Genomic DNA, 14,793 nt, shown 5'->3' with positions numbered 1-14,793 from the left:
AGGTTATAATTTATCCTTCTTGGGTCTCTGGTGGATTTGAAGACCAGACTAGTGAAAGAAGTAACTTTCTATGTAAAACTTATGTAAGTTATGAGGGGCTAGAGAGATGGCTCAGAGGTTAAAAGCACTGGCTGCTCTTCCAAGGGTCCTGAGTTGAATTCCAGGCAACCACATGGTAGTTCACAAGCATCTATAATGTGATCTGGTGCCCTCTTCTGGTGTGCAAGCACACATGTGGGCAGAGCACTGTAAAAATAAGTAAATAAATAAATATTTAAGAAAGTGGCCAGGCATCATGGTGCACACCTTTAATCCCAGTACTTGGGAGGCAGAGGCAGGCAGATCTCTGTGACTTCAAGGCCAGCCAGCCTAGCCTATAGAGTGAGATCCAGGACATCCAAAGCTACACAGAGAAACCCTGTCTTGAAAAACAAAGTATTTGAGGGTCTAAGAATGTATTTTAAGGTTGGCAAATGCGAGTTATGAAGGTTAGAGAAGTTATGAGGGTACAAAGTGTTTAAGGGTCTAAGAAAGTGATTTACAGTGTATAAAAGGAATGAAAAATGCCTCACTATGCTACTGTTGCATTAAGACTTCAAAGTTCAAGTCAGACATGGTGGCACACGCCTGTAATCCCAGCACTTGGGAGGCAGAGGCAGGCAGATTGCTGTGAGTTCAAGGCCAGTCTGGTCTACAAAGTGAGTCTAGGACAGTCAAGGCTACACAGAAAAATACTGTCTTGAAAAACCAAAAAAGCAAAAAACAACAAACAAAAAAAGACTTCAATGTTCAGCGCTTTAACATTAATCAGATTTTACATTGTTCCCCAAGCCAATTTGTCTCATTTTGTAAACTTAAAAAGATCCTTATAAGCTTCAGGGAACCGTCTCGGATCCAAGTCTCACAGGCCAAATGAACTCCAGATAAGTACTGGCAATCAACAGCCTGGGCCCTCCCGCCCTGCCTGCGCCTGAGAGTGGGATCCAGGCCCCTTTCCCTAGTCCTGGGACCACTCCCCCTCCAGCTACCAAGACCACAGGCCTAAAAGTTTCAAATGCACATCCAAAGAAAACCTGTTCTCTCCCTAAGCCCCTGAACCCTATCCATGCCCCTAACACATCTGTTGCAGCACCCTTCCAGGTCCAGGTGCCTCCTGCAGCCAGCGCGCAGGTGCTCCCACCTAACCTCACAGACTGTTTCAACTGCACTTACCTAGCCGCAGATGGTCCAACAGATCCTGGGCAGCAAGCAAAACAGCCCCCTCTTTCCAAACTTGGCAACGTTCCAGCTTTTGGATCCCCCACCCCCCCACACCCCCAGGAACAATGCCTATAACGTCGGCAAGAAGCAGTTGTAGACTAATGCACCACCACTTATTCATTATCAACAAAAGGCTGGGATGTTGGGTTTCAGAGCCAGGACAAGAGGCTGAGATGCCATTTTAACCAATGCAGACCTGACTTCCAGGTTCTCCCCAGTATTCCTGGGTCCCTACCTACGGCAAGGCATAGCTGGCATACCCTGCCCAGGGCTCCCCCTCTCAAAGGCTCTTCACTACATAATCCAGACATTTGGGTTCCCCCCTCCCACTTTCTGCATCCCACCCCCACCCCCACCCTGCCTTTCCTTTTCTCCTCCCTCTGTGGGTGCACACTTCCCTGGCCAATCCTTGGGACAGGTGAGCCTGCTGACAGCTGCTCCCAATAAACCTGCATTTATAGACTTTGACTTGTGTTGAATTAGCTCATCCTGGTGCCTCAAGCATGTTTATCCAGAATGCTGGAGCTACAGGCATGCACCGCCATGCCTGGTTTGTACCGTGCTGAGCATCGAACCCAGGGCCTGCTGCTTGCTACCTGAGTTGAACTACATGCTAGCCCTGTTGTGAGAGTTGTGGCTTATATGTAAACATGTTTTTGTTTTAATCCCAGGTGTGGGATCTGGGGGCTGCTCCAGTTTGTCCACAGCTGATAGTTGCCTCCTGAGAGGACACGTGATGTTTGTCAGCTGTGAACTGCCTCGTGGGGGGGCGTGGTCTTTGTCAGTGGGGAGAAAAGCCAGGCGCAAAGGGAGACTGAGGGATCAGAGAAAGAAGACGGCTGCTGGTGCTTCCCCCTGCTCCTCCTGGCTGCTGTTGCTGCCCTGTGACATAGCAAGTTGGAGATGTCCTGAACTGAGGACTGGACTTGCCCCAAGGAACCAGGTGATCCTAAACAGCAGGAAGCAGCTAAGGAAAACAATGTCCTCTCTCCCCCATTAACTTTCTTTCTCCCCTACCTGGTGTTGCTGGGGTATTGGAAGGGACTGGGGTGGAGAAGGGAGAAAGAACCCAAAATAAAAATTGTTGGTGAAAAGTATGCCAACATTGCCCTAAGTCATACCTTTAAGAACAGAAACATGAGGGCCTGGAGACATGGCTCAGAGGTTAAGAGCACTATCTGTTCTTCCAAAGGCCCTGAGTTCAATTCTCAGCAACCCATGGTGGCTCACAACCATCTAAATGTGATCTAATCTACTCTTCTGGCCTGCAGGTGTACATGCAGGCGGAATACTATATAAATAAATAAACTGGGTGAAAGAAAGAAAAGAAAAGAAAGAAAGACAGACAAGGCTGGGCGTGATGGCACACGCCTGTAATCCCAGCACTTCGGAGGCAGAAGCAGGCGGATCGATGTGAGTTCGAGGCCAGCCTGGTCTACAAAGCAAGTCCAGGACAGCCAAGGCTACACAGAGAAGCCCTGTCTCAAAAAACCAAAAACCAAAACAAGAATAGAGACACAGAATAAGTTTTACTACAGAGAAAAATATACAAGACAGGGAGAATCAGTTAACAAAATACAACAATCACTATCCATTCTTGATGTAGCATGTGGAAACTTTGTGACGGAAAGCTACATCATCCTAATCCAAACCACCAAAATGTTTCTCACTGTCCGGAAATTCAAACCATTTCCATCCAAGGAGGCTTTTCCCCCCTTTGAGACAGTTTCTTTTTTGACATGGGACACACAGCCACAGCTTCCTGGTTTGCACCTGAGGAATGTATTCTTAGAATTCTGTAAAGATTTCACTGACTTTTGAAAGCCCAGAGTTCATCAGATTTTGAGTCTTCATGGACAGGTGGTTTGTCAACTGCCAGTTCTGCAAATATGTCTGTACACCAAATGACAAGCAAAGCAGTGTGACCAGCTGATCCCAGTAATACTTTGGGAGTAATGGAGTGTTACTGCTGTGTGTGTGTGTGTGTGTGTGTGTAGGTATACCAGAAGCTCTAGCAAAAACAAGATGTGGTACCACTGCTGTGGGGGCAACCATCACAAAAAGATGTGCACATGTCTTTTTGCTGAAGCAACCCCGTGACCGAGGGAACTTATAGAAGAGTTATTAGGGCTCACAGTTCCAGATGGTGAGTCCCTGACAATCATGGCATGTAAGGCAGCAGGCAGGCAGACATGGTGCTGCACCAGAAGCTGAGAGCTTACAACTGACACACAAGCATGGGACTGAGCACTAGCTGGGAATGGTGTGAGCCCTTGAATACTATTTAGCTGAACTGAGCATGTAAAACGGCCTTATGTTTATTTTTGTACCCACAGACTAACGATGGCCACCTTAAGGAAGCTCTTTCCCAATGATTGGTGATGAAAGCAGACCCATGTCATTACAAGGTGTTCAAATAAGTGGTGGATGAGTGGCCTGCCCTAAACCAGGCATTTATGCTATGCCCTCCAAAGCTTATGGAATACCTCAGGGGTGGAGGATGGGGTGTCAGAGCTAGAGGATAGGTGGGCTGTGGAATGTCATCTCCTGGGGATGACGAAGACACTGCAGTCATGAACTGGACTGGGTAAGCCCAAGACTAGGTCTGTCAATTGTCAAGCACGGGCAGGGTGGGGGTAGAGGCTCTGGGAACCCCACCCCCACTGCAGGACTAGTAGGGACTGTTAGGGAAAGAGGAAACCATCACCTCTGGCCTCTGGTGGCATATCCAGTGCTGACGGCCCAGCAGGCGTTAACGGTCAGTCCTAATCCAGTGGCCACACAGATGGCCGCTGTCAACCTAAAGTCATCACAAAGCAAAACCAAAACTGTGACCCTAGGAAAGGAACTGGTGGGGATGGAAAGGACTTAGTAAAGGCAGAAAGATGGAAGACAATCAGAATGCATCGTAAGCACGTATGAAACGGCCAACAAAGTTAGTTATGGAATCTGTTCTGTCATCCACCAGGGATGTGAAGTTTTACAGTTTCTATGAAGAACACACGCCCATCAAAAAGTGGCACAAGTTTTTGACTGTGTGTCTGCGTATATACGTATGTGTGTGTGCGCGCGTGCTTGCACTCACACTGCACATGTATTTATGCGGTTAGAGGACTTCAGTGTTGCTCCCGAAGCGCTGACCACCTCCCGTCCCACTCCCCCAGACAGGTTCTCTCAGGAGCCTGGAACTATGCTGTGCCAACTGGCCTGGACTCCCAGGTGCTCAGTCGGAGCACAAGTGACCTTTTTGTAAGGGTTCTGAGGACTGAACTCATGCCCTCCACTACTGCTCCAGTCCTGGGCAGATCTCTCCTATCAACTGGGGAGCCCAGGCAGGATGCAACAGAAACCAGTCTATTTCTTGAGGATCATGGAAGGCAGTAGACACAACCTGCTGCCTGGTCTACATCCATCTTTTTCATCTCATTATTTTTTACGTTATTATTACAGTCATCGCTGTTATTATTCCAGCTTCTCTGTATAGCCCTGGCGATCCTGGAACTCACTTGTAGACCAGGCTAGCCTCATCACCACCCTCCAGAGTTCAAGCACATCTTGAAGATGGGTTTTAATTGAACGATGATGTTTTTCCTGTAGACAAAGTCCACAGATTCAGCATTAGAAATCTTTCTTTGGCTTTTAGGATCTTGTTTTCATGGCCACATTGGTTATGCTTTGTGACTACTCTTACATACAACCCCAGGGCCATGTACAATTTGTTTCTTTTCTGTAGTCTTTTAGTTTTTCTTTTTTCCCCCCCGAGACAGGGTTTCTCTGTGTAGCCTTGGCTGTCCTGGACTCACTTTGTAGACAGACCAGGCTGGCCTCTTACAGCGATCTACCAGCCTCTGCCTCCCAAATGCTGGGATTAAAGGCGTGCGCCACCACCGCCTTGGCTCTTTGCAGCCTTAGTTCTCAGCAGGCTATGAAAGATCCTGGCTTACTGTTCAGTGGTGGCTTACTGTTCAGTGGTGGCGGCACTGGCAGCCAGTATGACTGTGCAGTTGCCCTGATGTGAGTTTCTGGTTTGAGGCCTCAGTTGTATTATGGGGTGTTTTGCTGGGAGCACTCACATGAGAGGGTGTGTGGTGTTTGGAAGGAGTAAAGAGAATGCCACGGACAGGGAGATGAGGCTTTTTGCATTGCTACGCTGCTGCGCCCAACAACTCTTCAATGGTCTTTGCTGGTCTTTACTTGGCAGAAATGTTCAGAGAACTTCTCGTGGTATTCCTGCTGATTCTGGCCGCTTCCACTGACTTGTGCCAATTTGGCGGAGCCTGGCAGATTCTGCTGGATTGTGCCACCACTACAGATTCCTGTTGCTGTTGGCTACTGACTGAACTGGTGGTACCCGGACAAGGCAAAGTGGAGTCGCCCTAAAGAACTACGTCTAAAAAGGTCCACATCCTGCGCCCCTATTAACCTTAGTTCTCCTCCAACCTGTGTTTGGTGGGTTGGAAGGGAGATAGAAGCATTTAAGAACCCGAAATAAAGTAGGGTTTTGAAACCTGTTGAGTTTGAGGCTAGCCTGGTCCACCACCAAAGTGACCTCCAGGATAGCTAGGGTTGTTACAGAGAAACTCTGTCTCAAAAAACCAACCAACCATAACAAAAAAAAAAAGGCAACATAAGCCAGGAGTGGTGGCACACGCCTTTAATCCAGGCAGAGGAGGCAGGGGCAGGGGCAGAGGGATTGCTGTGAATTCCAGGCCAGCCTGGTCTACAAAGTGAGTGCAGGACAGCAATGCCACACAGACTGGGGGGGGGGGGGGCAGAGGGAAGGCAACACTTTCAACCTAAGACAAATAAGCACAACTGGCGTTTCCCCCCTACACATCAAATTAGCAAAATCAGAATGCTGCAGAGCATTGGGAACCACCCGCACACACTCCACAAAGCCCTGCATCATTGACTTTGAAAAACATTCAGTAAAATGGACATGTTCACCAGCCTTACCAGTATTTCCTACAGAGAATTTACACTTCAGATGCACTTGAAAAGGGAATGTGGGACAGACATGGTAGTGCACACCTGTAACCCCAGCACTCTGTGAGGCAGAGGCAGGTTGATCACTGTGGGTTCTAGGCCAGCCTGGTCTACAAAGCAAGTCCAAAACAGCCAAGGAGACACAGTGAAACCCTGTCTTGAAAAAAAAAGGGGGGAGAGAGGTAAGGGGAACTGTGGTATTTATTCATTTGCATGGTATTTTTGACATATTAAAGACAAACAACTAATGCATGGCCCTGTTTCCGACCCTGCACAGCAGAAGACAAGAAGTGAAGACTCGGAGCACACTCGTCTCAGAGCTGCCAGTGAGTCGGCCTGTACTAACCCTTTCTCAAGGAGTGATGCTGAACACTTACCAACATCTTGCTAAGGACCCTTGTGTAAACTAAGACACAGGGCCAGTAAGTATATGCATGTTATCTACGCAGCTGTTCCTGGACCGCGATGTAGTTGCCTTCCGAGCGCGGGCGATCTTTTCACTGTACCATCACTGCATCACTCTTCTCTCTGGAGTGTGCTCGGCTACCTTCCTCACAGTGTTTGTGTTGGCTTACACTGTGCACCGCAACAGGAAGATCATTCATCTAATCCACGTGCCCCACAAAGGCCCATGTCATTCCCCTTATTAACCCCCTTCCGGCCTCTTTTGTTAAAGGGTGAGAACAACATAAAATACATTTTCAAGGGCATAGCCAACAACAACAACAAAATAAATAAAAACGGGATATTCTCAACATCCAGAAAACTCCCATGACTTACACAGGTGCTGTCGTCATTCAGGCATGATGTGGTTTACACAAACACTTTCGTGTTGGGCTGGGCATGTGGCTCAGTGGTAAAGATTTGTCCTTAGGACCCTTGAAAACAAGACTTAAAAAAAAAAAAAGTGTATTTTATTTATTTTATGTATATGAGTGCTCTATCTGCATGCAAGAAGAGGGCACCAGATCACAGTACAGATGGTTGTGGAGCTCAGGACCTCTGGAAGAGCAGATAGTGCTCTTCACAGCTGAGCCATCTCTACAGCCCCAAGGAGAGACCCTCTTCTTGAGCACACATCTCACCCTCCAGAGCAGTGAGCCTGGCCTTCCTGAGGGGAGAGTCTTAGTCTCTAGCGCAGTGTATAATTAACACAGTAAGCTCAAGTCAGCGAGGGCCAAACCGTCATGTGTTTAAACATATGAAGCCAACCCCGACTTCTTCAAAAGCATTTCCGAGGATCTGTCATTATACATACTTAGCACAACTGAAGAAAAAGTCATCCTATACCAAAAATAACTTCCAATCACTTTTATCAAGTAAATAAAAACAAAAACTTCATTTATTTGCAATTTCCAGAAGGTAAAATACACAAAGATCCAATGTCATATACAACAGATGTATAATTAACCACACACACACAAAATGAGTATGTACTGAATTTTCATGAACAAAAGTTAAAATAAATAGCAATAATAAAATTTTGGAAAAAATAACACATTCTAGTTGAGGAAAATATGATTCTTAATTATATACAGATGCACATATGTAAAGCCACCTGTTCAGATTGCACAAAACTTGGGACCAGTAAAAGCATATTTATGGCATGTGACACTATAATGCCAGGCCCCTTTGTGATGAACTCCAGGATAAAAAGCACTTACATTCATAATATAGTAAAAGGTATGCAGCACTGTTCGAGAAAGACTGCCTTTTCAGATTACATTAACCTGCAGTAACCCTACAAGGCTATACAGGAAATTTCACAAAAAGAAATCTCAACTAATTATTGCGCCCACTTTATGCTGAATCAACAGCCAAAAATGGGTTTCAAAGTAAACATGGTTGTCACTGGGCATTTTTAACACTTTAGAGATCTTTTCTTTGTCCTGGAAGACACTCTTTACTTGATGACTAGCAATCTCAGCACAAGAAAAAGCCAGACAAATGTAGCTAGCTTTGGCTTTCCTCTCTCCTATGAATAGTTACTCCAGAGACAGGAGTTTATAGAGAACAGCACTAATGCTCAATTCCCCCAGCAGAAGAGCTCCATCAGGGGTATAGTCACATTATTTCAAAATCTTTCTTAATGCTCATTTAAAGAAACCTCAGTAGCAACATGCCCATTTACTTTATGGCACAGCCCTCCATTTTGAGAAAAATACATTTTAGGGAGCCAGAAAAATTGCACAAACCGTAGTAACAACCTGAAAAGCTCTTGGTGAAAAACACCATTCTCTAGGGCAATAAAAAAATATGTGTGGGTCTAATACAAATATTTACATTCAGAACAGAAAATTGTTACGCTGCTTGACACCAGCAATTCACAGGTTATGTCAAAAGTTGTGCCCACAGCGACTGTGACACTAGAATGCAGAGTACAGTCAAGTGTCGGTTCTTCGGCCTGGCACCTGTCCCACTGAAGCTTACACTCTAAGAGCTGTGGCCAGACTCTAAGAACTGCTGATCTCACTCATTTGTTCCACCACTTGTCCTAGAATCTCATCTACTACGTCAACGTCGTAATTGACTTGCTGAAGATCCAGGTCCGGCACAATCATAGCCAGCAGCTGTCCTACGTTGACTCGAAGAGAGCGGAGCTTGAGGCTGCAAGCACAAACACCAGGGGCTGAGGTGACTCCCGCGAAACGAGCGGCTCCTCTTACAGAGCTTAGAGTGCAGAGACAAAAATCTTCCAGGAATGATAAAGAATAAAATGGAAAGCACTAACTCCCTCAAGAACTGGATTTAATTCAATAACCAATCGATTCATTAGATGCTAGGCTAAATCCAAGAAGAATGTTTCATAAAATTAATGGCTCTTGAGACAACTTGGGACGGGCAAAACACACCAATTACATGTTATTTCCAATTTCCTATCGCCTGGGAAAATAGCAATAAGCTGGCAGAAACACTCATCTAAGAACTGAAATACAGAGCTTGAATTTCACCTTCCCATTGGGAAAAATAAAATCAATTGTTCCTTAATTATAGTTTTTTGAGATAAGTCTTCTCTGTGTAGTCCTGGCTGCCCTCAAAGTCATCTGCCTGCCTCTGCCTGCGGGACGCTGGGGTTAAAGGTGTGCACCAACACAGCCTGGGGCCGTAATTATGTATAAAAGGAAAATATTCTGTGGTCAAGTACGTTTCCACAACTTTGGTTTGTAAGTTAAGCAGGCACTGTCACCTTGTAAAACTTCTCTAAATCTCTCTGCCCTAGTAGGCTTCACTGTCCAGCTGACACAGCCTAGCATCCCTGAAAGAAGCTTCAGCAACAAGCTGGTGTGTACCTAGAGTCCAAGTGAAGCTCCAGGCAGGATGAGCCGAGCCCTCGCTTCCTGCCTCGAGCGCCTGTCTCTCTTCCCTCAGTGAGAGACTGTGGCCTGCCAGTGCAAGCCAAATAAACCCTTTCCTCCCCAAGCTGCTTTTGGTCAGAGAAGCCAACTTATCCCAAGAGATAGGGGAATAATTCATGTACTGTTTAGACTTGTAGCTTTTACAGAGGTCCTGTATTCAGGTCCCAGCCCACACAGTAAACAGCTGAGACCCTGGACCAAAAAGATCACCCTAATCCCACCCAAATCTAAACAAAAACCCAAGCCTAAACACACAGCTCTAGGTTAACTGGATGCGCTAACAGTACGCTTTAAAAAAAAATTTTTATTTATTTTATGTATATGAGTGCATGTACACCTGCATGTCAGAAGAGGGCATCAGCTTACATTATAGATGGTTGTGAGCCACCACGTGGTTGCTGGGAATTGAACTCCGGAACTCTGGAAGAGCAGGCAGTGATCTTAACCTCTGAGCCATCTCTCCAGCCCCACTAACAGTATGCTTAGTTAGACAGACAGAGAGACAGAGACTGTGTCCTATGTCATAGCCAGGGTGAAATCCACTCCATTTTCAAAGATAAAGCCCATATTTCTCTTTTACCCAAATAATCCAACCCCTTTCCTGCTCCTAACTTGGCAACTTGAAGCAGCGATGCCGGGCTCCTTCCCTAAGCCTTCCCCGTCAGAAGGCCGGCTACCGACCGTGCACCCACAGCTCCAGTACCTCTCCTCATCCACGTAGCTGACGGGCTCCACAGCACTGCTTGACGTGGACACATCTGCTCCTGCCTGCTGACTTGTAGACTTCAACTGCTCGATTTCAGTTTTGAGTTCTTCACACTGCGAATGAACATGCGATTTCTCCATTTCCAATAACTGAACCTGACAAAAGATCAATTTTATCAGCAGAACATTTAGAAATACACTCCAGGGCTGGAGAAACGGCTTGGTGGTTAAGAGCACTGGCTTTTCTTCCAGAGGTCCTGAGTTTAATTCCCAGTTACCACATGGTGGCTCACAACCATCTATAATGAGATCTGATGCCCTTTTCTGACATGTAGGCGTACATGCAGATAATGCACTCATATAAATAAAATAAAAAATAGAAATACACTCCAAGCGCAAGTTTAGGCTAAGAAATGTAAGACACCCTGATGAAATTATCAGCTGCCAAAGCACACTGGACACAGACAGGCTTGTTGCTCTTTTCTCGCAGGCCTGGAGATACAGGGCCTGGCCCATACAGCAAGCCTTTACTGTGCTATATCCCAGCCTCCAATAACTTCCCCTTAAACACATTTCCCTATCGTTTTATAGTGAGGAGCCAAGTGTTAATTACCATGTGACAAGCTAGAAAATAAACACCAAGACGCTAATGCTCGCATCTTAAGCGGCTCATTTCATCCCCTTCATGATTAAAGTTATAGCAAAAGCTTGCATAACTTGCTTCTGTTTTGTCATTTAACACAAGATAACCTAGCATTAAGAGTGTTGGGGCTGGAGAGATGGCTCAGCAGAATAGAGCACTACTATTCAGAGAACCTGCATTCAGTCCTCAACACCCACACAGCAGCTCAACTGTAATTCCTGTTTTAGGGGACCCAACACCCTCACACAGACATACACAGTCAAAACACCAATGTACATAAAATAAAAATAAGTACATTATTTTTTAAAATGTGTGTATACAAGGCTGAAGAGACAGGTCATTAGTTAAGAGCACTGGCTGCTCTTTCAGAGGGTCTTGCCACTACTGCAGTTCCAGTTCCAGGGAACCCTCACCCTCTTCTGGCAATAAGACACAGATGGATATCACACACACACACACACACACACACACACACACACACACACACACACACACACACACACACACACACACACACACACTATACATATATAGGAAAACACCTATATACATAAAATAAAAATTTTAAATCTGTAACTTTATACTGGGTGTAGTGGCACACACATTTATTCCCAGTACTCAGGAGGTAGAGGCAGGTGGGTCTCCCTGGGGTTGTGGCCAACCAGGTCTACAGATCAAGTGCCAGTCCAGCCAGAGCTACATTTAAGAACTATCTTAAAAACAAAACACTTTGCAAATTTGAAGCAGTGAGCCACGTGCACAGGCCACTGCTCATCTCCTGATATCTAATATTTCCTCCTGAACAGTGAGGACATTTCCCAGGCACCATCAGCCCGACAGAATACAGACAATTCTTCTTTCCTTAGCGTGGGGGTGCTATCTCAGGTCACAGCTGTGCTAAGAACAAGCCCGCCACCCGGGAGGAGCCTGGCTCAACTGTGGAGCTGCCACTGTATCTGGGCTCTGCCTTCCGTACAATGAGGACACTACTGGCTGCTGCCTCATAAGATGGTAAAGGTGTGTGGGTTTCACATGTCAAGTTCTGACTACACAGAGTAAAAGCTACTCACTCTCCAGCAACATCCTGTTCACGACAGGGCATTCACAACACCCAGCCTTTGCCCATTATTTTTAGTGCCTTTTTTTTTTTTTTGGGAATGGCACTGGGAGGAGTGCCAAGGAAGGGACGTGGATCTTATGTAGCCCAGGCTAGCCTTTAACTTACCGTGTATCAAAGATGACCTAAAACTCCTAATCTTTGACTCTGTATTCCAAGGGCTGAAATTATAGGTATTTATAATCACACCTGGATTAATATGTATCATTTGCTTATTCATGTATGTATGTGTGTATGTATGTATGTACGTGCGTGGGGGCCAGAGGGTGGCATCCGGTGTTTTCCCCGATTACCGACTCTCTACTTTCGTTTACGGAGGCAGCCCTCTCTTAATGGCCCTGAGCTTATAATGTCTACCGCTGCCTCATGAGCAGATTACAGTGAGTTGCTACAGCCAAAGGATCTCAACTCCAGTGCCCACGCCCACAAGGCAAAGGCTTTCTTCTTGGAGGCAGCTCATCCATCCCTATTTTAGACATTTAAAAAAAATTTGTGCTTCTTGCCGGGAGTGGTGGTGCATGCCTTTAATCCCAGCACTCGGGAGACGGAGGCAGGTGGATCACTGTGAGTTCGAGGCCAGCTTGGTCTGCAAAATGAGTCTAGGACAATCAAGGCTACAGAGAAACTCTGTCTTGGGGGCTGGGGGTGGGGGTGAGGGGGAGAATTGTACTTCTTAAAAAAAAAAAAAAAAAAGATTTACTTATGTATATAAGCACTCTTGCAGGTCTGTCTGCATGCCAGAAGAGGACACCAGATTCTATTATAGATGGTTGAGAGCCACCATATTGCTAGGAATTGATCTCAGGACCTTGGGAAGAGGAGTCAGTGCTTTTAACCTTTGAGCCATCTCTCCAGCCTCACATTTTTTATTCTTTTTTTTTTTTTAATTTCTTTATTTATTATGTATACAATATCCTGCCTGCAAGCCAGAAGAGGACACCAGATCTCATGTCTAAAATAGGGCTGGAGAGACGGCTCAAGGGTTAAGAGCACTGATTGCTCATCCAAAGGTCCTGAGTTCAATTCCTAGCAACATGGTGGCTCTCAACCATCTGTAATGTGACCTAATGCCCTCTTCTGTCATAGAGGCAGAGCACTGTGCATATAATAAATAAACCAATCTTTAAAAAAAAAAACAGAAGAATAAAAAATGCTTCTGCATATCCTTCATCGCCTCCAGGCAGCCCACTTCCTGCTAAGAACCAAAGCAGTAAGAGGCGTTCAATAAGCACAATTGTTATTAAATCAAGTGCGTGCCAGCCTGCCCTGTGTTGGATGGTGACTGCTGGCAACTCACCTCACTCTTGTACTGGTCCCGCTCCACCGCGCACCTGTCCAGCTGTCTAAACACATCATCGAGCTGCACGGCCATGTCATCCACTTCGCTCTTGTTCTCAGTCCCAGAACACTGGCTGCATTCAGCCTTCACGTGCTGCAGAGTGCTGCACTGTTTCTTCAGCCTTTCTATTTCTTCCAGAGCTTGCTGATACTGACATGCCACATGGTCTGGGCTTTCAGATTTACCATTAACACTTTCGAGTACAAACACGGCATCGGTTTCAGTCGACTGGTGGCAAGTCTCCTTTTTCATGTACTTGTCATTCATCTCCACTATCCTTTGCTCTAACACTTTTATCTCATCAGTAAACACGTCACACTGTCTCTTGTATTCATCTCTTTCTTGAGTGACCAAAAGCAGCTCACTTCTCAGTTCCTGTAACTGACGGCCAGCATCTTCTGCCTTACCCAAGGTCTCCTGCACCTTTGCCTCAGCGTTTGCACAGGACAGTGTGGCTCTATCATTCACTGCACCCATCTCATCTTCAACAATCTCTTCCTTTTTAACAATTAGGCCTGGTGCTTCAGTCTGAGTGGAGACAGCAGTGGCCTGGTCACACCTGGAGGTACACGTGCTTGTTGACCGGGCCTGGACACAAGGTTCAGGGCTGTCCAGGAGCTCAACCTCAATACCGCTCTGCTCCCTGTGGCTCTGCTCTGACTTAACTTCAATATCAAGATCTACTGCGGGTTTGGGTGTACTATTTTCTTCTAAAATGATGACATCTTCATCGTCATCATCATCATTTCTGTACGATGAATTTTCAAATGAAGGATTACTTAATTTCTGAGTCTTTGAATTCAGAATTGTTGAATGAGTACTAAGCTTTCGCTTCAGGCTGAAAGAAATTATTATATATAAAACGTAAGTTTGCAAAGCATGGGAAAGACAAAATACCAAAGTTCTTGTTTCTGTGACAAGTATGTAAAAGCGATTGCATGAAGGACTGAGGGCGCAGCAAGGGAAGCCGCGCGTCCTCACATCTTAGCAAAACAGGCAGAAATGGGGCCTTGGCAGCCCGAGCTGACCCCAGTGAGGCAGCACTGCTGCAGTACCAGCCTTCTGAAGCAGCACCGTAAGGACCAAGGACACAAACACACAGACTCGGTGGGGAGAATTCACACTCAAATCATTCTAACAAAGGCTCTGTGCTGACAACTCTCTCTCTCTCCAAAGTCTAAGAAATGCCCATGCTGACTTTTCATTATCACACTATTCAGTGCTGGCACTGAGCTGAAGCGAAACCATTCTCCTTTTACAACTTGTGACTACTAAGATATCTATCTACCGCCCCCCCCTCCCTCTCTCTCCCTCTCTCTCTCTCTCGCCTGCGTGACCTGCCTGTCCACCCTGTCGGACATCTCTTCACAGGTGGTTTCCAGGACTA

The 14,793-nt window shown here is 46.0% G+C and overlaps 1 protein-coding gene across 1 annotated transcript in view; it reads right to left on the bottom strand.

Annotated features, from left to right (window-relative positions):
- Positions 1–8,691: 8,691 nt before the first annotated feature.
- Positions 8,692–14,793, bottom strand: part of Morc3 (MORC family CW-type zinc finger 3) — a 45,386-nt gene continuing 39,284 nt past the window's right edge. Inside the window, exons 15-17 of the mRNA XM_051150283.1 lie at positions 13,365–14,244; positions 10,306–10,463; positions 8,692–8,853 (exon numbers count right to left, since the gene is read on the bottom strand). Of these exons, the coding sequence (XP_051006240.1) occupies positions 8,700–8,853; positions 10,306–10,463; positions 13,365–14,244 (1,192 nt within the window). The 3' untranslated portion in view covers positions 8,692–8,699. The remainder of the gene's footprint in view (positions 8,854–10,305; positions 10,464–13,364; positions 14,245–14,793) is intronic.

The sequence above is a fragment of the Acomys russatus genome, chromosome 8 (genome assembly GCF_903995435.1).
Source record: "Acomys russatus chromosome 8, mAcoRus1.1, whole genome shotgun sequence".
Lineage (NCBI taxonomy): Eukaryota > Metazoa > Chordata > Mammalia > Rodentia > Muridae > Acomys > Acomys russatus.
Note: the sequence above shows the minus strand (reverse complement) of the source record. Positions and strands in the feature narration are given on the sequence as shown.